The sequence below is a fragment of the Cibotium barometz genome, chromosome 7 (genome assembly GCF_041138505.1).
Source record: "Cibotium barometz isolate CiBa-2024 chromosome 7, ASM4113850v1, whole genome shotgun sequence".
NCBI lineage: Eukaryota > Viridiplantae > Streptophyta > Polypodiopsida > Cyatheales > Cibotiaceae > Cibotium > Cibotium barometz.
The window spans coordinates 11,190,904-11,215,918 of NC_141052.1; the positions used below are offsets into that span (position 1 = coordinate 11,190,904).

The 25,015-nt window shown below is 52.0% G+C and overlaps 1 protein-coding gene across 8 annotated transcripts in view; it reads right to left on the reverse strand.

The window, feature by feature from the left end:
- Positions 1-25,015, reverse strand: part of LOC147636671 (uncharacterized) — a 147,341-nt gene that overhangs the window by 56,558 nt on the left and 65,768 nt on the right. For 4 of the 8 annotated variants that reach the window (XR_015266189.1, XM_086800147.1, XM_086800148.1 and 1 more), the window contains exons 6-8: positions 23,944-24,306; positions 23,661-23,741; positions 23,520-23,581 (exon numbers count right to left, since the gene is read on the reverse strand). Coding sequence is in view for 7 of the 8 variants with exons in the window: in XM_086800147.1 (XP_086656273.1) it covers positions 23,531-23,581; positions 23,661-23,741; positions 23,944-24,306 (495 nt within the window). In the remaining variant the exon portion in view is untranslated. Of the gene's footprint in view, positions 1-23,519; positions 23,742-23,943; positions 24,307-25,015 lie in introns of all 8 variants that reach the window. The other 4 variants (XM_086800146.1, XM_086800145.1, XM_086800144.1 and 1 more) reach the window with 1 other exon arrangement.

The window sequence follows — 25,015 nt, forward strand, 5'->3', positions numbered from 1 at the left end:
GCCCACCAGGGGGTCAAAGATAGTTATGGATTGTTTGAGGAGCACTCTTCACTACATCAGTTGATGGAGGCCTCGGACCAGCAACAGCTTGGCAGACTACTACTAGAGCTTCATAGTTCTCAAGAGAGACTCCTCCAGACACCCGCTCCCACTAGGAGTGGAAGACAGTCCCAGTTCACAGATTTCTTCCAGAGAGCTAGGCCAGTGCCAGCTGATGTACCACATGGGGTGACCGCAGAGAGCAGAGGAATTGAGAGCCAGGAGGAGACCTAGACAGACTGGACACAGAGCACCCCAACTCCGTTACCGAGAGATAGCAGCTATCCGGATGAGACACCAGATGGAGACACAAGAGAGGCTAGCTCACTTTCATTCAGACTCAAGGTACATGTTCACGCCACTCACAGCCTCAGCATCGGCGATGTATGATATCTTATATCTCTCTTATGGCACTGGATGGAGTTAGACATAGATTTGCATATGCTTGAACTACCCCTTCAGCATATAGAGATGCATCTTGCCTTAGCACTCCATCCACATCCCCACCCCCCTTTATATTGTTTGTATATGGCTTCCACCGATCCATGATGATTCACAGTTGTATCCAAACACATGCACACTTTTTCTTTTCTTTCTTTTCCTTTTCTTCCAATGATCGGAAGGACATAGTTGTATTATTTTTTGTCTCATAGGCCGACTTTGGCCTCTCGTAGACGTTAATATATCTTTCTTTCTTTCTTTCTTTCTCTCTCTCTTATATCCAGTCTCTCACACACACACCTCCTTCGCTTCGCCTGACCCTTCTGCCTGACCCAGCCGACTCAGCTTCGCCTCCTTCGCTTTGCCTCCTTCGCCTCGCCTCCTCGCCTCCTTCGCTTCGCCGCCTTCGCTCTCTCGTGTAGCCGCTCCTTCGCTTCGCTTGACCCTTCCGCCTCCCATGTAGCCGCCGCTCCCTTCCTGCTCGTTGCCCACCGTGCGACTGTTACACGATTGTTGTGCGCCCCCTAGCTGGTCGACTCCACCCTCCGCCAACTCCCCCTCTCTCTTCGCTTCTCTCTGTTTGCCCACTTCTCTCTGTTGCTTCTCTCACTCGGCCCCCACATGCTCTTCACTTCTCTCTACTCGCCCCAAAAGGACTCGGCCATCTCTCTCTCTCCTCGTAGCCCCCTCCCGCCACTCTCTCTCCCTCTCTCTCTCCCTCTCTCTCTCCCTCTCCCGCCTGCTGCCTATCTTTCTCTCTTCGCAACAGCCCCCTCTGGCCTCTCTCCCTGTGGCAAGAGTTGCAGACACGCACAGAGCTCTTCCTATGGCCAAGGGTTAATTAATTTTTAACCCAAAACCAGCCTTTTTCAGCCCAAGACAAGATGGAGAGGATCGACATTGAAGACCTGATCAAGGCAGCCATCCAACAACACAAGAAAGAGACGGACAATGCAATTAATATGGTCAACCGGAGCCTTCTTGACAAAGTCAAGAAGCTTGAAGCGCGGATAGCAGCCCAAGATGCAGAGATCGCAAATCTCAAGAAGGAGATAGAAGAAGCACGTGCTCAACATAAGCTCGAGGAAGGTGAAATTCAGCCCGTCATGATGGAGGAGCTGAACACCATCAAGGCCCAAGTGAGAACACTTCAAGATGGAGAAGAAAAGAAGGACCGGGAGACCTCCTCGTGGGTGGAGGTGCTCACGAAGACGCAAAAGCAAGTAGATGAAACGGAGAAATGGATAGAAGTGGTCAAGAAAGGTAAGAACAAGGAGGCCAAAAGCACATCTACCTCGAAGATTATCAACCTAACCATTGAGGAGGAACAAAGAAGAAAGACAAGGGAACTTCATGTGCGGATCACGGGTCTTAAGGACGGTGACAATGTAGAGGAGGAAGCCAAAGATTTATACACACGCATGGGCATTTCGAGGCCTACACACACGGGGGCTTGGAGTGTGGGCAAGCAAGACAACAATGGAGGAGAGAGCTCTCATTTTATGCTTTCCCACCTTGGAGGCCAAGAAGGATTTCTTGGCCAAGCGCTCCGCCCTAAAGAAAACGGGCATCTTTTTAGGAGATGACCTCACCTTGGCACAGCTAGCACATATGAGGGAGTGCATGCCGGAGATTAGGGCAGCCAAAGAAAAAGGGAAGCTAGCATTTTACAAAGGAGGTAGAGTGGTGATACTAGAGAGACGCACCACCTGACGGTGCGAGACCTATGGGACCAGTTTGAGACTTGCAGTATGGAACTGCAACGGAGCATTGAGACTGGATGTGGGGGCCTTTGAGGACAGCTTCAGAGATAGGGACATCATCCTCTACTCGGAGACACATCAGGCCCCAAGCAGCACATTACCGAGAGTGGCGGGATACAGATGGGAGACGACTTGTAGACAGGAGGCCCGTTCGAAGCATGGTGGTCGCGGATCTAGATGAGTTGCAGTTCTTTTTAGAGAGGAGCTTCAGCCACTCATCCATGTTATGCGCCGTGATGAGAGCGCGAGGTACATGTGGGTCAGGGTGAGGGCAGATGAGGGTAGACCCCTATACATTGCTATATGTTACTTTCCACCAGCACATCTCATTATGCAGCGCCCAAGGGGTAATCTCCATATATGATTCTAGATGAGGACATATGGGAGTTCTCCAGGGGAGGGGAGATGTTATCATACTTGGGGACTTTAATGCTCGAACGGCTCAGTACTAGACCTCCTTCTTTGACACTTCGGAGGAGATGTTGAGAGAGAGAGATGTGGAGGAGATGTGTTTGACCCAAAGATCACAGGATGAGGTGGAGTGTACTGAGTATGGGAGATACCTCTTGGAGATGGGGACTGCACATGGGCTGGCCATTTTAAATGGCCTAGAGAGGTATCCACTTGCCAGTGGCTTTACTTGCTTTCCACACAGACATGGGGCCAGCACAGTGGATTATGTTTTAGACTCGCCAACCTTCATCCCGAGTATCCAAGATTTTGCGATTGGCCCCAGGCCCATCGGAGTTACGATGGATCATGCACTTCTCTCCTTTACGGTGGATTTCCACTACAGTACCCGCTATGTTGGGCAGTCCTCAGTGCCCGTTGAGGCCGCCGGTGGAGCCCCCCACGTGGAGACCCCGCTCCTGCCTCCCCCCGCGGGGGGCCCCGCCCCCTCCATGGAGCAGATTCCTGAGGATCCCGGGCCGCACTCTGCGACCCCCGGCTCCTCTTCCCCTCACTCGGAGAGCACTCCTTCCACCCCCCCCTCTCCCCCCCCCCCAGCCCCCCCCCCTCCCGCCTCCCCCGGCGGCCCCCCCTGACACCTATCCTCTGGCAGATGCCTCTCCATCCTCTCCTCGCTCTCCCCCCTCCTCTCCGCGAGCCACCATCCCTCCCTCGGCCTCTCTAGGATATTCCGCCAGACCACCCACTGCCCCGGGGCAGCGCAGCTGGGTAGGCCAAAGTTCAGTCCAGCGGCTGTTCCACCGCCACTCCGGGCCGGTGGAGATGGCGATCCTAGCTTCGCCCGCCAACAGAGTTCTCTCCAGCCTCCCCTGGGGGGGCCCCCGCCTGTGATGGGGCTCCCAGTGGATTACGGTTTTTTCAGGTGTCTCCAGCTGGATGCTGGCCCGTTCGAGACACTGGTCGCGCCCTTGCGAGTTTGCATGGTGTGCCATCCCTCTCGTTCTCCTTCATTGGTGAGCAGCATGGTGGCCTTCTCCTTTCCTCTCAGTGTTGCCCCAGACACAGCATGGGATTGCAACTCTGTAGAGGAAGTTTTGCGTGATCAGATGCTGGAGTTTTCTCACCACTTCGGTGACTTGGGGCTCACGGACCTATTGCAGACCCGATTACACTCAGCCCACATGAGCTTGTTTGGTATAGGAGATTGGCGGGCGGACCCGGTCCACACCTCAGTTGAGGTGGTGCTACTGATTCTCCTCCATGCTGCCCCGAGGGTGCAGCCTACCTTTAGATACATATATGCTGAGGATTGGTCTCACGCCTATGCCCTGGACAGGGCGAAGGCGGAGTGGAGTACCCGGACAGACAGTGACTATTCTCCCTCCAAGCCGGCGCCCAAGACTCACAGAGTGGAGGGCAGATCATCCGGGCCGGCTGAGAGGGGTGAGCCAGTGGCGGCTGCTTCACTTGCCATAGTTCATCCATGAGGATCCTCTCATGGAACATCGAGGGTCTTGGTGGACATCGCTGCTACATTGGTCGGGGCAGACTTCGCCAGGAGATCCAGAGGGCTCTCGTTGGAGGACCCATAGATATCCTTTTCATTCAGGAACACCACCTTTCTGCCGGGCGTACCCGCACCTGCGGGAAGATCTTGCCAGGCAAGAGTCACACTTTTGGTCACCGGCATATGGCCCCCATGGGAACCAGGGTGGAGTATGCATCTCAGTCAGCGAGCAGCTTCTATCCGAGGTTGTGGATTCTGGCACTCTGGTCCAGGGTCGAGCGCAGTGGATCATCCTTCGGGTTGGGGAAGACCGCATTGGCTTCCTCAACTTCTACGCCCCTAATGGGGCGACCGAGAGAGCCGAGTTCTGGAGCACCATTAGGCAGTCCCTCCCCATGGCAGACCATTGGTGCCTAGGGGGGGATTGCAACAAGCTGGAGGATGCAGAGGACAGGATGGGGGGCAGCCAGGAGACCATTCATGGGCCGGAGCTCGCTGCCTGGGAGGAACTAGTGCTGCAGGTGAGAGGCCAGGATCCGTGGACTCTCTCTGAGTTCGGCAGGTTGTAGGGGAGTTTATCTTTCTCGCGCTCGGATAGACGGGCCACAAGAGTTAACCTTTCCCGCATCGACAGGTTTTACATTGATGAGTGGGCTTGTGATAGAGGTGGCACTGTGGGTATACTTGCAGGCTCCTCGTTTTCAGACCACTTTCCAGTGCTTCTCCAGATCGAGGACCCCATGAGAGGAGAGCGAGGCCAGAGCGTCCGGATTCCAGATTGTCTCATAGAGGAGCCCGAGATTGCGACCAGAGTTGAGCACGTCTGGCAGGAGCTTCAGTTCAGGGAGATTATGGAGTCGGGAGACATGCCGGACAGCATGGCAGAGGGGTTGATTCACTTGATCCCCAAAGAGGGAGGAGACAGACTGGAGATTAGACAGTGGAGACCGATCACCTTGCTAGGCACGGCCTACAAGGTCCTAGCTAAGGCGATCAGCAGGCGGCTTCAGCCTCACCTACCGGACATCATCCACTCCACGCAGACAGGCTTCATCCAAGATAGGAGCATCCTGGATAACATCTTCTTTCTGGGAGGCTACGGCTTTGGCTAGATTTCGGCAGGAGGATCTGGCAGTGCTCCTTCTCGACTTCGAGAAGGCATATGATCAGGTGGACTGGGCCTTCTTTGAAGGCACTATGGAGAGGATGGGCTTCCCCCCTCAGTGGATCCGTGGGGTCTCTGCACTCTACACATCAGCTCATAGCCAGGTGCTGATACAGGGCGTGCGCGGAGAGAGGTTCCAGCTCTCGCGCTCGGTGTGGCAGGGGTGCCCCTTGGCGCCCTTTCTTTTTCTTTTTGTGGCGGAGGCCATGAGCACTTTTTTGACGGCACAGGATACAGGTTTGTGGGGCCTCCAGCTCCCCATCCGCACCTCGGAGGAGCTCCTAGACTCGGAGTTTGCGGATGACACTCCTGTCTATCTTCAGGGAGGGGAGGAGAACCTCCGCCGCTTCGCCTCAGCCATGGACAGGTGTTGCAGAGCTTCGGGCGCTTTGATCAACTGGCACAAGTCGTGTGGGTTGTGGGTCAGTTCTGTGCCCCCCCCGACTTGGAGGCCAGTTGATGAGTTTCAGTGGCTGCCCCCCGGCACTACAGTGCGCTATTTGGGATGCTATGTGGGCCTTGACATATCTCCGGAGCAGCAGATAGCCCCCCTTCTTCTGAGCATTCGGAAGAAGCTTCTGTATTGGAGTACCGCTCGTTTATCTATGGCTGGCCGAGTGGTTGTGGCCAACCAGGTTCTGCTTGCTACCATGTGGTACATAACTTCTTGCTGGGCCTTCTCTCGGGCGTGCATTGGCCAGGTGTGCAGAGGCTCATCAGGAACTTTCTTTGGTCCGGTGGCGACGGGCGGCCCGCCAGCGCCAAGGTGGCATGGGCTGTGATCACTCAGCCCGAGGGAGAGAGGCGGCCTGGGCATAGTTGATCCTATTTGCCAAAGCCGAGCTTTGCTTGGCAAGTTGGTGGTTCGTGGCCTCCTACCAGTTGTGAGCCGTGGAAGGAGTTTCTTGTTTCCAGGATTCTCAGCCGCACTCCTTCTCTTAGCGGCCCCTGGACCCCCAGCATCAGGTGGATCTTTACAGAGCAGCGATCCAGAGGAGTGGGCCTTGGATTCGAGGAGCGTTTTGCAGCTAGCCTTCTGAGGGCCTGGGAGCATCTGAGGCCGTCACTCTTCCAGACTCCCCCGGGCACCGATGAGGAGTGCCTGAGGCAGCCATTGATCTGGAACCCCTTGATCCGACTTCCCAGTGGTCATATGGTTGGATCGTGGTCTCACGTGTCATGGGGCCCGTTGAGCTCTGGCCCAACCCAGTCCCTAGACGACTGGATATGTTTTCAGCAGTTGCCTCTAGAGGCTCAGGAGAGGAGACTCAGCGGGATGAGGGGCAGAGAGTTGATGAGGCAAGACATTGAGGCGGCCATCCCCCGGGAGTGGCGGACTCCAGTACAGGACCCTCCACCTCCACAGTGGATGGGCGTCTTTACTCGGCATGAGATCCTTCTAGCGGTCTGCGGCTCAGCAGAGAGAGTCGCCCCACTCACTTTTGAGGTGGGAGAGGGAGGCCAGCTTTAGAGGACCCGACTAGATTTGGATGAGCTCCAGGGTTGTATTTTTCAGAGGGTGCGGGTGGTCGGCTTTCATCAGAGACAGTGGCATGTAGACCCTCACCGGCCTCGATAGGGGAGGACTTTTCTTGGAGATTATGGGCTTGGGACAGCAGGCCTCTTATTCGCCTTCAGTGGAATCCAGGTGAGTGGCTTTGGCGAGATCCCTACTCGGCCCCTGCCAGCCCAGGCATCCCCTTTTTTCATCAGTACACAGCGAGGCTGGGGCGGCGGATCCAGAGACAGAGGATAGCGGGCACCCCGGCGGCGGCCGAGCATTGGCGGCGAAAGGGGCTCTCCCCTGCCTTCCTTAGGGACTTCTGGCAACGCCTTTGGGCCAGCTTCCGGCCCTGGAAGGTGACGCTTTTTCTCTGGCTTACAGCGCATAGAGGACTGGTTGTGGGGGCTTGGCTAGCTTTTGGCAGACACCCAGCGTCCTGCCCTCGATGCGGGCATGCACAGGAGTCGCAGCGGCACTGCTTATGGGATTGCCCACAGGCACAGCAGGTCTGGCAGCGCGCTCTCAGGATGGTTTTTGCAGGCTCGCCAGGTGAGATGATGGTGACGTGGGGTGCGGTGGCTTGGGCCACGGACAGCGGCCCGGCCCTTGGATACGAGGACGTCCCTAGCAATGTGAGCATCCAGGTCTCTGACAGGGCGATGGCGGTGGTTCCGACGCCAGACTTCTCTTCGGCAGTCTCCTAGGAGGGGGACAGGCACAGATGGGAGATGATCAGCAGCATGACGGCTTGGCACATATGGAGAGCCCGATGTAGGGAGGCCATAGACCGCCAGGCGACTCCACCGGCGGAGGTCATACAGGCCCTCTGGGTGGACATCATTCACACCTTGAGAGGACACTGGGGGAAACTTCAGGGCGACTCGGATCGCATGAGAGGTCGCCGCAAGGCATTCCTCCGCACTTGGCTGCCTGGCCCTTTCCTCATCGCGAGGGGCGAGGATGTCACTTGGCACTACAGGCCTCCAGTTTGGCTCTTCTCACCTCCCGCATGTACTACTAGGTAGCCCCCCCCAGAGAGCGGCCAGCCACGGGGGTGGAGCTCAGGTGTTCACTGTGTTTATTATCCCTCCTTGTGAGGTGAGCTTTGTAGCCTTATGGCGTTTTCTCATTAACTAATAGAAGGATCTTTTTTCCCCCAAAAAAAAAAGGGTTGGGCAGTCCTCCTATCACCCGAGATATACCTTCTGGACTGATGGAGTATACACCGCAGAGATCTACAGCTTGTTGAGTGCAGAGGATCCACAGAGGCCATTAGCAGAGCTCACAGATCCTGACAGAGGCTTTACATACAGCTGCAGGGACGGCCTTCCCACACACGCAGCCCACAGTACGACCACGTCCTGGGAGCATGCCCCAAAATAGTTGGTATGATGATGACTGTAGGGAGCTCAAAGCCCGGCTACAGAGAGAGGTGGCCACAGGTATTACTACATATAGATAGTCACGCATCATCTTCCGATCCCTCATTCGGCGGAAGAAGAGAGCATTCTTAGCTCGGCTGGAGAGAGACATCTATCAGTTGTTTTTGAGTCAGGATTCTGGGGAGGCCTGGAGATTGCTTAGAGTGCACCACCCGCCTCCGGCCATTACCTCTCCAGATACATGGGGCGAGTATGCAGCCTCCCTCTACACAGTACCAGAGCAGCCACCACTACCGAACCCTCCAGAGCCTTGTCCACCCACTTCTACCTTCTTCACAACAGAGAGGGTGAGGAGGGCCATCAACAGATTGCATACAGGGAGGGCACAGGATCATGAGGGCATTGTAGCCGAGCATTTCATACATGCTAGAGATATGATTGCAAACTTGCTAGCTCTCATGTTTAATAGAGCCATGTGTGAGGGGTTTCTTGGGACTTGGAGTACTTCCACGATTGTGCCGGTACTCAAGTCTGGAGATCCGAGCCTGTAGACTAACTACCGCACCATTATGATTGGTCACTCATTGGCCAAGCTATATGCCTCTATTCTTGAGCAGGAATTGAGCAGATGGGTAGAGAGACAGGCCGGTTTCACGAGGAGATTCTCTACTTTGGATCATATCTTTACCCTCAGGGCTATCATTGAGGAAGGCAGAGCACACGGGAGGAGGATCTACTGTGGCTTTGTGGATTTCCGCAAGGGCTTTGACACAGTGCCCAGAGCTAGACTGATGCGCAGGCTGCAAGACTTGGGGGTCCCATGTGAGCTCATTGGGGGTATTATGGCACTTTATGAGACAGTAGTTGGGCAGGTGCAGACTTCAGAGGGTCTCTCCCAGCCAGTACACTCCACTATAGGGGTGAAACAGGGCTGCCCGCTCTCTCCGACTCTATTTGGACTATACATTGATGAGATCTCTGATTATATTGGGACAGTTGGCTGGCACTTGGATACCTCTGCTCTTATATGCTGATGATATTGTGCTTATAGCAGACTCACCAGAGGGTATGCAGAGGCACTTGGATACTTTACATGCTTATGCACAGGACAGTGGGCTCTCAGTTAACCTTGGTAAGACCAAGGTTATGGTGTTTAACACTACAGCTCAGTGGGTCTGGAGATCAGCACCTATTTTCACATATGGGCACGAGACAGTGGAGTATGTTGACTCATACACATATCTTGGAGTGGTGTTCTGGACCCACATTTTCCATGAGGGGGGCAGCAGAGGCCAGATTGACTAGAGGATACGCAGCACTAGGAGGTCTAGAGAGGATGTGCTCACAGGTACAGTTTGTTGGATAGAGCCAGAGACGGAGGAGCACTACATCTGTCACTGCACAGCATATTATGAGATTCGAGGGCGCTATCATTGCCTTTTCAGAGAGGGATTTGGACCACTAGCGAGAGTCATGGACTTGTGTGATCAGCAATGCTTGGGTTTTTATCTCCTGGAGATCCGCAGGCTTAGAGAGTCCATTATCAAGAGCAGACGCCCGACTGGCAGGGAGTCCACACAGAGACAGATTACTGACTTCTTTAGAGGGACTACCCAGGAGGACACACAGCCGACAGCCCAACAGTGGGCACCCCGTGGGACTCTAGTTGAGAGAGCTATCCAGTTGGGCAGATCCAGACGCCCGAGGGTTCGCGGATCCTCACCTCGGAGATGGTGCCTACACTGGAGGATTCAGAGCATCATTGCGAGGCATCGGGCTCGTCTGACCATGCATCTCACTATGGCAGATATCCAGGCCATCCGGCAGAGACCCATGCTAGAGCTCCTACGATGATTACGACTCCAGCCATATACTGTTGTACTCACTGTCACTTTTGTACTCCCCCATATTCATGTATTCATGTATCCATGTACTCATGTACCCCATTTTTGACTAGTAGCATTAGCTTCCCACTCTCCCTAGTTGCTGCTTCCGGATGCTCCCTACTGATGTATTATAGGGCTAGATACTTACCTTCAGTTCTTTCTTTTCTTTTCCAAACAGTGTATCAGATGTCACATGGTTGTAACTTTGGTCTCATAGGTCACTTTGGCCTTTTGAAGACGTTAATATAACATTTCATCTCTCTCTCTCTCTCTCTCTCTCTCTCACACACACACACATGGCTTGTGGGATCTCCCCCGAGACAGATATGCATGCCTCGCCCTTGAGTCCTCCCGACAGTTAGCTTTACAGGGAGACACGGCTTGTTGGTATGGACAGATGACATCTTGGTTCCAGGCACATGGTTTTAGCATGGACAGATTGCCTCCCTTCCAATATTCTCTGGAGGCACCCTCTCTCACTCTTGCACGGACAGAGATTACCAGACTCATCCGTCAGGATTTAGTTCAGCTGGACATTAGGAGGACATGGATACACCCGACTGAGGAGCTGGGCACGAAGATGGCTTTCTACAGAGAGCATTTTCTTCAGCTCACAGCAGATGGTTTTGTGATCAGACCCAGTTACATGGATGTACACTTGTCTCATGCAGTACGATGTGCTATTGGTCAGACTGGCACATCCTCACACCAACTTGAGATTGAGATTGGCTGATATAGAGGTATACCAGCTGAGGCCAGGATATGTCGAGTATGCCATGGGGAGCCAGAGACAGAGCTGCATTATATATGCCATTGTACTGCATACTATGAGATACGTGGTCGTTTCCATTGTTTATTCAGAGAGGGTTTTGGACCACTTTCCAGAGTCACGGTGTCGTGCCATGGCACGTCTATGGTGTGAAACCATGCATGTGAGGCCATTAAATACAAATTCAGATGCATGGGATTAAGTGCCATGACTTGAGTCATTATATGATGCCCATGTACATATGTTCATATTGTAAATGAGGTTCTATAAGACAAGCTGAAGCTGAGCCAGGTCTCGAAGCCTCAGTACATGAGTGTGGTATGAATCGTGGAGTTTTTATGCTTATGGTGAACCTGGGGGGCTAGCAGAAGTCCCTGTGCCTATGTACATAGGTTTGGATTTTGCTTGAGTATTTAACAGCTTTCCTTGGCCCCACGAGATGGTAAAATACTCAGAAATCATGCTTGAGATGATAGTGGCATTTGATTGAGGTTCAAAATGGCATGGATATGGCCATGGTCATGACTACATGGTGACGGAGATATGTGAAAGAGGATGTCAAGAATCTTTGGTCAATGCGTGGGAATTGGAGAAAATGGAGGGGGTCTTTTAGCATTAGTTGTGGCCATTAGTGTGGCTTTTGGAAGAAATTTAAAATATATATACACTAAATAAAGGTGGCCAGCTTGAGGGGAGACGTGGAGGGTTTATACGTTGGCCAACGCACCATCGAGAAGGCTGGCGAAGATGCAACTGTCGGCTGCGTTCCCTTTGGATCGGGGGGGCTCTTCGTGTTTCAAGGGGGGGACGATCTCTGCTAATTTTCACCATGAGTTCTAGAGGTCGCGGCAAGAAGCCTTCCACGAAGTCTGTGTTCTGATCGAATAAGGTTGGCCTTTAATTCCCTGTGGGTCGGATCGCTAGGTTTCTGAAAGCTGGGAAATATGTGGAGCGCTATGAAGGCTGGTAGCAACTGCAGCCAAGAGGAGCTGGAAATGGAGGGAGCCGCCTCTGGACACAGAAGGAGTTTTGGGTAGAAGGGGTGTTGGCGCAGTCGCCTGGTAGTGGCTGGAGAGAAAGCGAAGAGTGTGGCACTGGCTGCTAGCAGAGAAGAGAGAGAGTTCGCTCTAAAGCCTCAGAGGAGCTGAAACGCCAATCAGTGTCTTCTACACAGCAGCTAAGAGAGCACTTGGAAATGATGAACAAGCTTCAGGAAGGAGACAGAGTTGGAAGACGAACGCAGAGCAAAGAGGGAGAGAGGTTGTGAAGGGGCGGCCTCTGGGTGCGCAGGCGAGGATAGAGAAGTGGCCTTGGTTTGTTTTACAGGCGGGAGAAGCTGGAAGCGAGAGGAGAGACCGTGGCTGGCGATGATGGAGGGCGCTCTGAAAAAAAAGGAGAGCCGGGTGATCGTGAGTCTGAAGAGCTGCTGGGGGCTCTGATACCAGAAGCTGTGCTACTGCAGCTTTTCGGGCACAAGTTAGTGGTATCTTTGTTGAATTGGAAGAAGTAACATAGTGGTGAAACAGTTCTCTTGTATGGAAGGCATTTTCCACTCCAGTTTACTATTGCTGTCATGCTGCAAACTACTATAGTCAATGATGTTTATGATGGGTCACAATGTTATGGTTTTTCTTGGGCTTTGGAATCTTATGAAGACAAAGTAAGTGATGTCAGTATGTAGCCTATGTTGGCTATGGTTTATGTTATGTGCAGGGTGTTTGAGCCTTTGGAGCTCCATATTTGAGGATATAATTTCATGTGATTTTGGCAATAGCTGGGTATTGGATCTATAATGGTTCCAGCTTCTGCTGGTGGTGCCCCTTGAAGAGATATATCTTCTGTTTCTTTGCTGGGATTTGAAGCTACTCTCACAGCCAGAAGGCTCGCACTTTCCCAGCGACACCGCACACATCACGACAACGGGGTACCAGGACCAGAGGTGTTTGGGATTGTTCTTGCTTGAGCTGCAGAGATATAGAGATAGCCTGCTTAGGCGCACAGAGAGCCAAACTTAGAGGCACATTACAGACTTCTTTAGTCCAGCCATCATTGCGCCAGATGGACCACACAGCAGCAGGACATGGATACCGCCCACACCAGCGGTACACTGATTGCTTGTGCGATTGAGCTTGGGTGGTCCACACGCCCACGACTACGGAGGAGGGCATCCCAACATAGACGGAGGTTGCAGCGGCCGATTCGGATTATTCTTGCGAAACATGCGAGACACCAGTCAGGGTGCTAACCACATAGGATATTAAGGAGATCCGCCAGCGTCCGATGCGGCACATATTATGAGATGGAGGCACCTCCATAGTGTACCACCCCGTCCCACATGATATTATATCCCCTCATTGTACTCCACTCACCTCCATAGCGTACCCCCCCCCTCCTCACTATATTCACATCCTATAAGGGTTTCTGTTTACCTTCCAGTTCCAGTTTCATTTTCTAGGTGCCAGTAGTATCATCTTTATTTTTTCATTTTCTGGTTTTTTATCCAGACATTTTATCAGATCCACCATGATGTAACTTTTTGGTCTCATAGGTCATTATGGCCTTTTGAAGACGTTAATATAACATTTCATTTCATTTCATTTCACACACATACACACACACAAACACACATACATCATATACACCATGCATGCACATACTTTCTTTAGTAAAAAACCAGTGTCCTATTACCAAGGACCAATATACATGGGGAGGATGTACTTCAGAGAGAAGTAATCCAAGGAAGAAAGCTAGAAACAGTGAAAAACGACCTTAGACTGTCGGGTATCAATAGCCTCCAGCTATTGACAATCATGTAGGGACAGGCGAAGATTGGCATGAAAGTAAGCATAACCATCTAGAGAAGGCTGTCGAAACATAATATGGTTCCTAGCTTTCCAAATAGTCCAGAGTGCCCAGTATCTCATCCAGATCATGAAAGTGTCAAATCCAACCATGCAAGATGGTAAAACACCAAAATCCATAAGAGTTTTCCTCCTTAGAAGGATGGGAAACGTCCTTGGAGATTGTGAGCCAATGCTTGCAAGAAAGTCCTGGACTCCATGCAATGCCAAAAAGATGCGGAACGGAATCTGCATGTCGTCCCCATCTACATCTATCACTAGAGATATGTCGTTTGCCAAAAAAGTGAAAATTGGAAGTATTCCCACAAGGCATCTCCATAAGAATAGACGTTTCGATTTGCATTTGGACTAGCAGAAACAACACTGCTTACGTCGGCTCGCTGAAGCTCTCGCCCCCCCCCCTCTGGCTCGCGCTGACTGCACGCCCTCCCCCCTTTTCCCGCCTTCGCCCCCACCCCCCCCCCCCCCCCCCCGCGGCCTGCCCTCGCGTTTGCCCCCCCTCCCCCGCCTGGCTGTTCTGCGCGCCCCAGCGCTGCTGCACCGCCGTCCCCTGCTCCAGCTCCTCTCCTTCGCGCCCCCCCCCGTCTGTCTTCAGCGCCCCGCCCCCCCTTGAGCCGCCGTCGCCTCTTCCCCCCCCCGCCCCCCCTTCTTCGCGCTGCTGCCGCCTCCCCCCTAGGGGCTTTTTGTCCTCGCCGCCTTACCCCCCCCCCCCTTTTTTCCTTTTCTGATTTTTCCGTCCCCTCCTGGGGTTTTCTTCCTTTTTGCCTTCCGCCTTCCCCCTCCGTCCTTTGTGTGCAGCTCGGTTCTTGCAGGACTCTCCGCATTCGCTCCACCTTCGACATAGCTTCAGACACTGATGGAGGCTCCTCCCGCCCCGCCGTAGAGGGACTCCCCTGCAGCCCCCTCGCCCGCCCCTGAGGACACCCCCATCAGGCTTTATCTTTCGCCAGAAGAGGAAGCGAGCCTCGCCGCAGAGGTGGAACACCTCCAGGCTCATTCCACCATCTGCCGTATAGTCGGCACTCGCCCTGGCAGAGGGGAGATCCGGGATCTTCTCCAGGCCCGCCTTCTTGCAGATGTGGGCAAGATCCTGGACGTTCAGCTACTGGGCCGTGGACATTACCAGATCGAGTTCGAGACAGCCCAGAGCATGGCCAAGGTCCTAGCCATGAGTCCCCTTGACATTAAGGGTGCTCGGGCTTTCTTCAGACCTTGGCAGCATGGCTTTGACCCAGCAGCGGCCGAGCAGGGAGAGTGCCTTTTCCATGTTACAGTTTGCTTCCCTGGACTCCGCCGGGAGTACCTTCCGCTTCTTTCTAGGCTAGGAGCATTGGTGGGTTCGGTGCTAGAGACTGGCCCCACAACAGCTTCAGTGGTGGCCAAAGCAGCTGGGCTACCTTCGGTCAGAGTTTTGGTGTCTGACATCTCCTCCCTTCCGAAGGTCATTCAGCTACCTAGGATAGGGGGGCGATGGATTGATCAGAGAGTAGTTCTCGGGGCTCCCGAACCAGTGCTTTATTTGTAGGCAGGTCGGTCATCTGGCCAAGGCCTGCCCTCGCAAGAGACCCCGACCTTCACCGCAGTGCAGCAGGCCCCTGATGGCCCGCCCACAGATGTGGCTCGGCAGGCAGCCTCCGGGACACCTGCTCAGGCCACAGAGACCTCGGAGTGGCAGCCTGGACAGGGGCGCCGTCGAGGGAGACAGCCACAGCAGCACGCCCAGAGACCGTTGCAGCAGTAGCCACAGTCTCAGCATCACTGGGTTCCCGTGAGGAATAGCTTTGCTCCCCTCCAGGAGGAGACCCCTGCGACGACTGAGGACTAGGAGATGCCAGCACCCCCTCCTTCACCCCCCCCACCCCCGTCCCCCCTTACCGCCTCGCTTCCACCTTCGCCTCCTCCGGTCCCCTCTCCGGTTTCGGCAGCGGCTCCTTCTCCACCCCCCTCGCCCCCCCCCTCCCCCCCCCCTGCCCGCCTCAGCTCCCCGGGAGGCCCTGGCAGTCCCCTGGCGTTCACCTGCAGTCCGGAGGAGACTTACCATGCCGATTCGGGCTTCACGGATATCATCTATCCGCAGTCGGCTGAGTCGCCTCAGCACTAGACAGCGCTCGGAGGCTTTTTATTACTCCTTCACACGGATTTTTGGAGCAGAGGGCCCCCATGAGCCAACACCCATCAGAGTTCATGTAGTGATTCCTCCGGCCCGTGGGGAGGAGGCACTTGATTCAGCGGTGGCCTTCTCGTTCCCTCTCTATGGCCCATGCGACCGGGAGTGGACTCTGGAGCTCGCTTTTAGCACTCTGAAGACTCAGGCAGTTGAGTTTTCTCACCATGAGAGCGATCTGGAGGTGACAGATGTGATAGGCCGACGATGGGAGTTGGCTCATTTTTTCTTGGATCCCGGGAGTGTGGATGCCTCAGGGATTCGTCATTTGGTCGTTCGCATAGTGGCAGACTTAGCACGCGACCCTGGATATATATGTATACACGAGGTTGCTCTGTCTGAGCGGGAGGCAGTCGCCATGGGACACAGCCACTGGCGCCTGATCCATGATTCTTGCAGTACACCGGGTGGGCAGATTCGCAGCCGCTCGGATGGGGACTACTCTCCATCCAAGCCGCTTGCGAAGGCCCGCCGTACAGCTGAGACAGCATCCACCTCAGCAGGTCATCCATGAGGATCATCTCATGGAATGTACAGGGTCTTGGCGGAGCACATTATATACGCTATCGTGGTTGCTTGAGGCAGGAGCTTCAGAGATGCCTGGTTGGTGGCAGCATTGATATTTTGATGATGCAGGAGCACCACTTGGGTGAGAGCAAGATCCGGAGATATGGTTCGGTGATGCGTGGTAGATGGGACACCTTTTGGTCTACAGGGTTTGGTCCTTTGGGTGGACAGGGAGGAGTATGCATGGTCATTGCAGATGTATGGCGGCAGGCCATTGTGGATCGAGGGATCATTGTGCCTAGTAGAGCACAGTATGTCATTCAGAGGATGCATGATGAGCTATTGGGCGTGCTCAACGTCTATGCGCCCAACCATGCTAGTGCAAGAGCAGAGTTCTGGACCCAGGTTACGGATGCATTGCCAGAGGCCGCACATTGGTGTGTCGGGGGAGACTTCAACATGCTTGAGGACCCGGCCGATAGGGTGGGAGGCAGTCATGTTACAGTGCACGGCACGGAGCTTGCAGCTTGGGAGCGATTTTGAATGTCACTGAGGATCACTGATGCATGGCAGCATGGGGCCTTCTCCCGCTCTCAGGACAGTCTTAGTTTCTCTCGGTCGGATCGCCGGCAGGGAGGGACTAATCTACCACGGATTGATCGCTTTTATGTGGGCGACTGGTTAGGGGAGCGAGGGGGTTCCGTTGGCATTCTCGCTCGCACCTCATTTTCAGATCATGCGCCAGTTATTTTGACACTTGAGGAGAGGACATGGAAGCCCAGCTTGCAGTTTAGGATCCCAGAGAGGGTACTTACAGATCCTAGTCTCGCTCAGGACATTGAGAGGATCTGGCATGATAGTCAGTGCTCTGACCAGGATGCAGCAAGCCAGTGTGCCCAGGGACTCATCGAGCTTAGCTCGTTTCTGCACGCTGCAGCTTTGACACGGCTGGGAGAGATTCGCGAGCGGGAGCATCGGCTGAGACGCAGCCTTGCTTCGCTTCAGCGCCTTCAGGAGCAGCAGCCTGCATGTGAGTGGGTGGCAACCCAACTGAGCCAGGCACGCCAGGAGGTTAGAGAGGCAGAGGAGCAGAGACATGAGTTTTACTATCGTCGCCAGGCCTCTTAGTGGACGCAGCTTGGTGATAGAGTGACTGAGGAGTTTTTTGAGATTACTGGACCCCGCCATGCTCGAGCAGGAGTCCGTCAACTTGGGAGGCCGGACGGATCGGTAGCTACTGAGCCCGGGGAGATCAGAGCCATTGCCACTGGGTTCTATAGAGACCTGCTTTCAGCGGAGCCAGCCACCGAGGCTCGGGATGCTTGCAGACAGACTATGTGGGCCCATGTGTAGATGAGGGTCACAGATCGTATGCGTACAGTTCTTGGTGCACCTCTTTCAGAGGTTGAGCTTGCTGAGGCCTTGAGGGTCCTGCCGCGCCATAGTTGCCCAGGGGAGGACGGACTGATGCCTGCCTTTTTTATGCGCTATTGGGACCTTTTGGGGCCAGGCCTCCGCAGGGGCTTTCAGTATGTTTTGGACACTGGGGCGATGCCACAGAGCTTTTCAAAGGGCTTGATCTTTCTTATCCCCAAGGGGGAGGAAGTATCAGATGATATTCGGCATTGGAGACCTATTACGATCCTCAATACTATCTACAAGGTCTTAGCAAAGGCCTTGAGTTTGAGGATCCAGCCCTTCCTGGGGGAGTTGATTCATGCTACCCAGACAGGATTCGTCAAGGAGCGCAGTATCCTTGACAACACTTTCACCTTCTGGGAGGCGATGGCCCGAGCTAGATTTCTTGGTGAGGACATGGTTGTGATGCTTCTCGATTTTGAGAAGGCATACGATAGAGTCGATTGGGGTTTCTTAGAGGGCAATATGCTTCGCCTGGGCTTTGAGCCAGGTTGGATTAGAGGGGTGGCGGCTCTGTATTCCACAGCTCGTAGCCAGGTGTTGATTGCAGGAGGCCGGGGGCCGAGTTTTGAGCTGACCAGATCAGTCCGTCAAGGGTGTCCCCTCGCCCCTTTTCTTTTTCTCTCCTTTGCGGAGGCTATGAGCATGTATTTGATGGCAGAGAAGGTTGGTTTGAGAAGACTCGAGCTCCCAGTCTGGGGGGAGGACCTGCTCGATGCTGAGTTTGCTGACGACACGGGCTTATTTTTGCATGGCCAGGAGGCCAATCTTCTTCGGGCAGAGCAGTCGCTCTAGGTTTTTAGTGCAGCTTCGGGAGCATTGATCAATTGGCGCAAGACAGTGACCTTTTGGATCAGTAGCGCTCCCACTCCGGCATGGAGCCCGGACCCCGGTTTTAGATGGATTCCTCCTGGCACAGCAGTGCGGTATTTGGGATGCCAGATTGGACTAGATTTGTCACCTGAGCAGCAGATTGCCTCGCTTCTTCTGAGCATTCGGAAGAAGCTTTTGTATTGGAGTACAGCTCGACTATCCTTGGCTGGGAGGGTGGTGGTGGCAAATCAGGTGCTGTTAGCGACCATGTGGTACATTACGTCTTGCTGGATCTTCTCGAGCTCTTGCATCAACCAGGTACAGAGGCTGATCATGAACTTTCTTTGGTCTGGGTGGGACGGTCAGCCAGCCCGGGCAAAGGTTGCATGGGCAGTTATTACACTTCCACTGGCTCAGGGAGGCTTGGGCATTATAGATCCAGTCGATCAAAGTAGAGCCTTATTGGGGAAGCTTATTGTTCGGGGGCTGCTTCCAGGCACTGAGCCTTGGAAAGAGCTTCTCTTGCAGCGGCTGCAGGCTCGGGCTCCCCCAGCAAGGGGCACTTGGGCACCAGAGATTCGATGGATCTTCATAGAGATGAGGAGGACAGGCCTCAGTAGAGGATGGGAGGACAGATTTGCCTTGAGCATCCTGAGAGCTTGGGAGCTACTGAGACCGGGGCTCTCTCAGCGACCTTCTTGTGTTGAGGAGCGGGCCAGACAGCCACTCATCTGGAGCCCAGCGGTTCGCACAGAGCAGGGTCATATGCTGGGTTCTCGACCTCGTCTAGCCTGGGGACCTTTGGCAGAAGCAGGCCTAGCACGTAGCTTTGGAGACTGGCAGGCCTTCTGCAGTCTCCCAAAGGAGATCCAGGTGGAGAGGCTGAGTCACTTCAGAGGGGGGTTGATTATGAGGGATGACATTAAGGAGGCACTCACAAAGGAGTGGTTCACGCCTATCGAGCTAGTGGCCCCACGGTGGATGGGAGCCTTTACAGAGTTGGAGATCCTGATTGCTGTCAGAGCTTGCACTGAGGATGGCAGATGCCTCTACTATGAGATTCACGATGAGGGCAGACTTCAGAGAGTGGAGGTGGAGTCACCTTTGGATGCAGAGTGCACCTTTCAGAGGATACGGGTAGTGGCCGCTGCTTCTCGAAAGTGGCATATTGACCCAGACCCTGCAGATGTGCTCCCGGATTGGCGCATATGGGCATATGCAGCGCGCCCCTTGGCCCGGCTGCAGTGGGACCCTAGTGAGTACGAGTGGCATGATCCTTATGCATCCCTTGAGGCCACAGAGATTACCTTTTTTCAGTATATTGTTCGGTTGGGGTGGCATATTTTGACGGCGAGGAGGATGGTCTCTCCAGCTGCAGGCGGGGCACTGGCGGCTACAGGGACTCTCACAGGAGTTCATGGAGGATTTTTGGGCCCGGCTCTGGGCTAGTTGACAGGCCCGCAGGATCTTGACTTTCCAATGGCTGGTCGCCCATAGGGGCTCAGCAGTTGGCACCTGGCTTGTCTACAACGGTCTTCCGACGGCCTGCGTCCAATGCGGCCACCCTATGGAAACACAGAGACATTGCCTATGGGACTGCCCTCAGGCGCAGCAGATTTGGCTGCGGATGCTGCGTATTCTGGCCCCCCTCTCTCCAGAGGGTATGTATACGTGGGGTGCCGCTGCTTGGTTGACTTCGTCAGGGCCGGCTATGGGCTATGAGACGGAGCAGGACAGCCAGGCCATCAGATTCATTAGGGGCCAGCCTCGCCTCGTTCCTTCACCGGATTTCTCATCCACCAGCTAAACACAGGAGAGGGATCTACGATGGGAGCTCCTCAGCATCCTCACCATCTGGTTCACCTGGAGGGCACGGTGTTTCAGGGCCTTTGAGGGGAGACTGGAGCCACCAGCAGAGACTGTTCGGGGGATTTGGCAGGACACCTTGCGAGGACAGTATGATCGCATCAGGGGCGGATGAGGCGATCTTGCGGCGCCAGGCCTTTCACACCACCTGGTGCAGCGGCCCCTTCTATACCCTACACGTGGGGTCCCCCCGTTGGCACTACAGGCCACCTGTTTGGTTTTTCCCCCCTCCTATTGTATGATATAGCCCCTCAGTTCTTTGTACTGATACTTGTACTTTTCAGCACCTAGGGAGAGTCTCCCTGGCTGCCTTGCTTTGTTCTCTGCTCTGTTTTTCTTGTGAGCAGGAGAGGATCTTTTGTAGTCCTACGGGCGTTTTTTATAACTAATGAAAGGATCTTTTATCGGGAAAAAAAAAAGAATAGACGTTTCGAAGTCATTGAAGGCAGTCACACTCCACCTGCGGAGTGCATTAAGAGCATCTAGCTCAACATCATTCATACCCTCCATGGTCATTCAGGGTGGTTCTGAGCGTATTGAAAAGCGTCAAGAAGCCTTCCTGAAAGTGGCGACCTGGTCCTTTTCTCACAGATAGAGGTGGTGAGCCCACTTGGTACCATAGTTGTTTCTCGTACCGGTATAAACCCATTCATACCGTACGGTTCGTACGATACGATATCATATGGTACAAGCCCCCCCCCCCCTCCCACACTTGAGAAAAAAATTCCAAATGCTAAAAAAAAAAAAAAAAATCCTACTTAACGAAGATCCCAAATGCCCGCAATACTTCGCAACTTTCGTGTCCACTCAGTATTCCATATGGAGTTGCTAAGAGACCTAAACAATCTAGCAAGGTAGACTGGTAGTGTACACTATATTGGTAGGATGAGAGAATCTTGCTACATCACTTGGAGATCCCTGGTATAGGTAGGCTAGACAGTCAGATTTTCAAGTTATGTACGAGGGAGAAGATTTGGACATGGCCATTTTGATCTAAAGAGGAGTCCCTAAACCTATCACCCCAGATGCACTGCTCGTATTTGTGCAAGAACGGTCCCTTAGTCATAAACGCTACACTGGGAAACCTTTGGTATTGCATTACCCATGCAGGTTCTTTTTTGGAGACAATTGGGAGATTCAACATCTCAAGACACATCTCCATGTTTTGGTTCCTCAAGCACTGTAGACTCCTCCCCCCCAACCTTCCCTCACATTCAAGCTTGAAGCTCCATAGTTTGTAAGTGTTAAAAAAAAAAGTAGTTTATCGTACGGTATTCGAAATTTCATATCGTACCAAAAATTCCCGTACAGTATCGTATTTTCATACTGTGACAACTATGCTTGGCACTATAACCACCTATGTGGTTATTCCCTCCGTCACCCCTTGTATCAGATAGCCTTCTCCTAAAATAACTGCCAGCCGGAGGAGAAGTGCATTCTTTCTCCCCTTCTGTTCTTTGGTCCTCACTCCATACATGGAGGCGAGATTGTATTTAGTCGTTCGAGGTTGTTTTTGTGTATATGGAAGTGAGTTTGTATTTGGCCCTTCTAGGCTATTTTTTTATTAACTAATAGAAGGATCTTGTTTCTGGAAAAAAAAAAGAATAGACATTGTTTGAGAGACAACTTACAACCCCAGACTACTTGAAGCCTATGTTTTCACCATTTAGTATTCTATTTCGCATAAAGTATCGGCAAGAGGCTGGATCCACGGGGAAGGAAGAAATAATTTGTACACATTACTTGCCGAAAGCGCATCCAATCGAAGAGAACTGGTATGACTAACAAGTTGCCAATCATGAAGTCTGTCCTCATCATCCAAGGGTGGGATGGGTTCAATAGACCACAATAGCGTAGTAATAGTTTTCCACTCATCCATGATGCAAACCCAAGTTATGTTTCAAACAGGCCTGTGGAAAAGTCAACACAAATCCCTCCTTTGTTACGACATCCACCACAATGTTAACTCCAATGGAATCCAAAAAGCAAGCCTTTCCTGGTTCCTAAACTACAAGTGGTTAAGGAAGCACCAAAGACCAATGAATGCTTTCCAATCGAAGAGAATTCCCAGTCAGAGGATCTCTACCATGCCACTGAATAGAAGACAAAGCTAATTTCCAATCACGAAGAAGGGAACGTGCATAAGGGCATCCCAGAATTTTTCCTTCAAATTTACTAAGCACTACCTCCCAATGAGAAATGTGCCAATTGCCATAAGTTCTAGTCTTGATGAAAGCACACGTCTGCAAGCATTATGGCCATGGTTGTCGAAGTTGAAAAAAAGTGGGAATGATGGTGGCCTTTCTTGCCAAGAGATAATAATGCAGATCAAGTATTATTTAGTCCACAATGAATTTTAGGTGTGCAGACCAAAGATCGTCTCAGAAGACGCAACGCTCTTGTATGAGGCATCAAACATAAAAGTAGCAATATTAGTTTTACGCCAAAATCAACAATGGCAAGTAAAATTGCACATATGCCATAATGGTCGATGAACAATTCTGAGACACACATGTAAAGGCCATGTAGAAAGCTTCCAATATGCTATCTTGACCTTCGATTTGTTCAATACCCAAAGAATGGTATCCTGCGTAGACATATACCATGCCAATGGATATCCCAAATGTCTAACCAGGTGGTCTGCTGAAATAATGTGTCTTGGCCAGTCATAAGAAGTCAACGGAAGCGGTTTAGACTTAGAAAACCCATGCATGCACACACACCCACCCACACACACACACTAGATAGAAAGAATAAGAAAAGGCCAGGTGGCCACAGTTTGGGTTGATGCATGTAAGTTGAATGTTCTTTAAGGCTCGTCATCTGTTGCACTTTCAAACTTTGGACTTCCGTAACAGACAAGAAGGCCTTATCACCTTCAATGGCCTTGCATGGCTCAATCAACACAGTCTTTTCAGTATGGATAGTCTCCACTTGAAACTCTATACAAAGAGCAATGTCGTAAATTCACAATCGTACTGTCTGACCCGTGAGTCAAGAGAGAGGGAGAGTAAAGAGGTACCTGGATATCTTTTAATTCCAAAACCAACACCTCCAAAGTTGCTTGCAATGGAAAATGTAGTTCTGCAGGAGTACCATAGTTATTAAAGAGAGTTCCATCCAACAAGTGCTTTTCTGCAAGTTCAATCATATCATATGCAACCTGTACAGTCAACTTTGGCTCTGTTGCATGGAAGTTCACCCATTTTTTAAATTTGATTGGTAGATCGAACAGCCTTCTTATCTACATGAATCAATTATCAAGAAGTTATCCGAGTAAACAAAAAGCTCAAGATAATGCAGGCATAGACATTGCAATACTACATAACCACCAGAAACTCTGAACGGATGCATGTGCATGCACACATAGCTTGGTTCAAATGCAAATTTCAAGATAAAATTCAAAATTCAAGTCAAACGGGGTTTTTTCTTATCCATAAAACTACCTTCACTGATAAACGATTCTGAAATGTCATTTTCAGCAGACCGAGAAGTTCATGCATCGGTAGTGTTGCAGTGCCAATGCATTTCTCTTTCCTTTTTGTACAAGAGTCTAAGTGTTCTTCTCCGCAACAAAATAGGTGTGTTTTGTGGTTATTTTTTGTCATTACAGAGCCCTGGCACTTAAAATCTGAATTGCTGTGTGTTTTGTTTCTCACATCCAAAACATCACTCCATAATTCAAAATTTAGGCCTGATGTCTCTTCATCAAGATCCTCAAGATACTCAACCAAGTGTTGACCTTGAGCCAGAGTAATGCGATGGTGTGCTGTTGCCCCAAACACAACAGTTTTCTGCAGCCCCACGTCCTGATTCACAATTGTAGAGAACAAATCATGTAAAAGTATGGAGAGAGAAAGATCAAAGTATTGATAAAAGCTGTGCGCTAAAGTGAAATTGTCAAGAAGGTTAACATCATGAAATGGGTGAATATGCTTCACCATGTCAAGTACTTTTGTAAAAATGTTAAATTTGATTGGAAAGTTTAGGAACTTAACATCTGGACAGCAAAAAAGGGAAGCAAAAACACTAAAAGAGATTCACTAACAACAACAACAGTTTGGGATTCCCAATGGCTCATAGCCTGTCCCTTGCAGACGCTTCACAAGTATGAAAATGCAAAGGTACAAGGTAAATGCCAACATAACTCGACAAATAACTCACCATTCTTTCTCTGTGCCTTAGGGCTAGGGATCCAAGCAATATAATGTGATCTTCTCCTTCACCGTGTTGAAATCAGCTGCAGACTGAGTACAGGTGGCATTTCTATCCAATAGTTCTTGAATCTGCAAAGCTGCCAAGTTTGCAATTGAATCTATTGCCAAATGATTTGCTCAGAAAGGAAAGTCGGGGATCCCTGCCAAGGTCAGGTATGGACCTGTACTCAGCTGCAGACTGAGTACAGGTGGCATTTCTATCCAATCGTTCTTGAACCTGCAAAGCTGCCAAGTTTGCAATTGAATCTATTGCCAAATGATTTGCTCAGAAAGGAAAGTCAGGGATCCCTTCCAAGGTCAG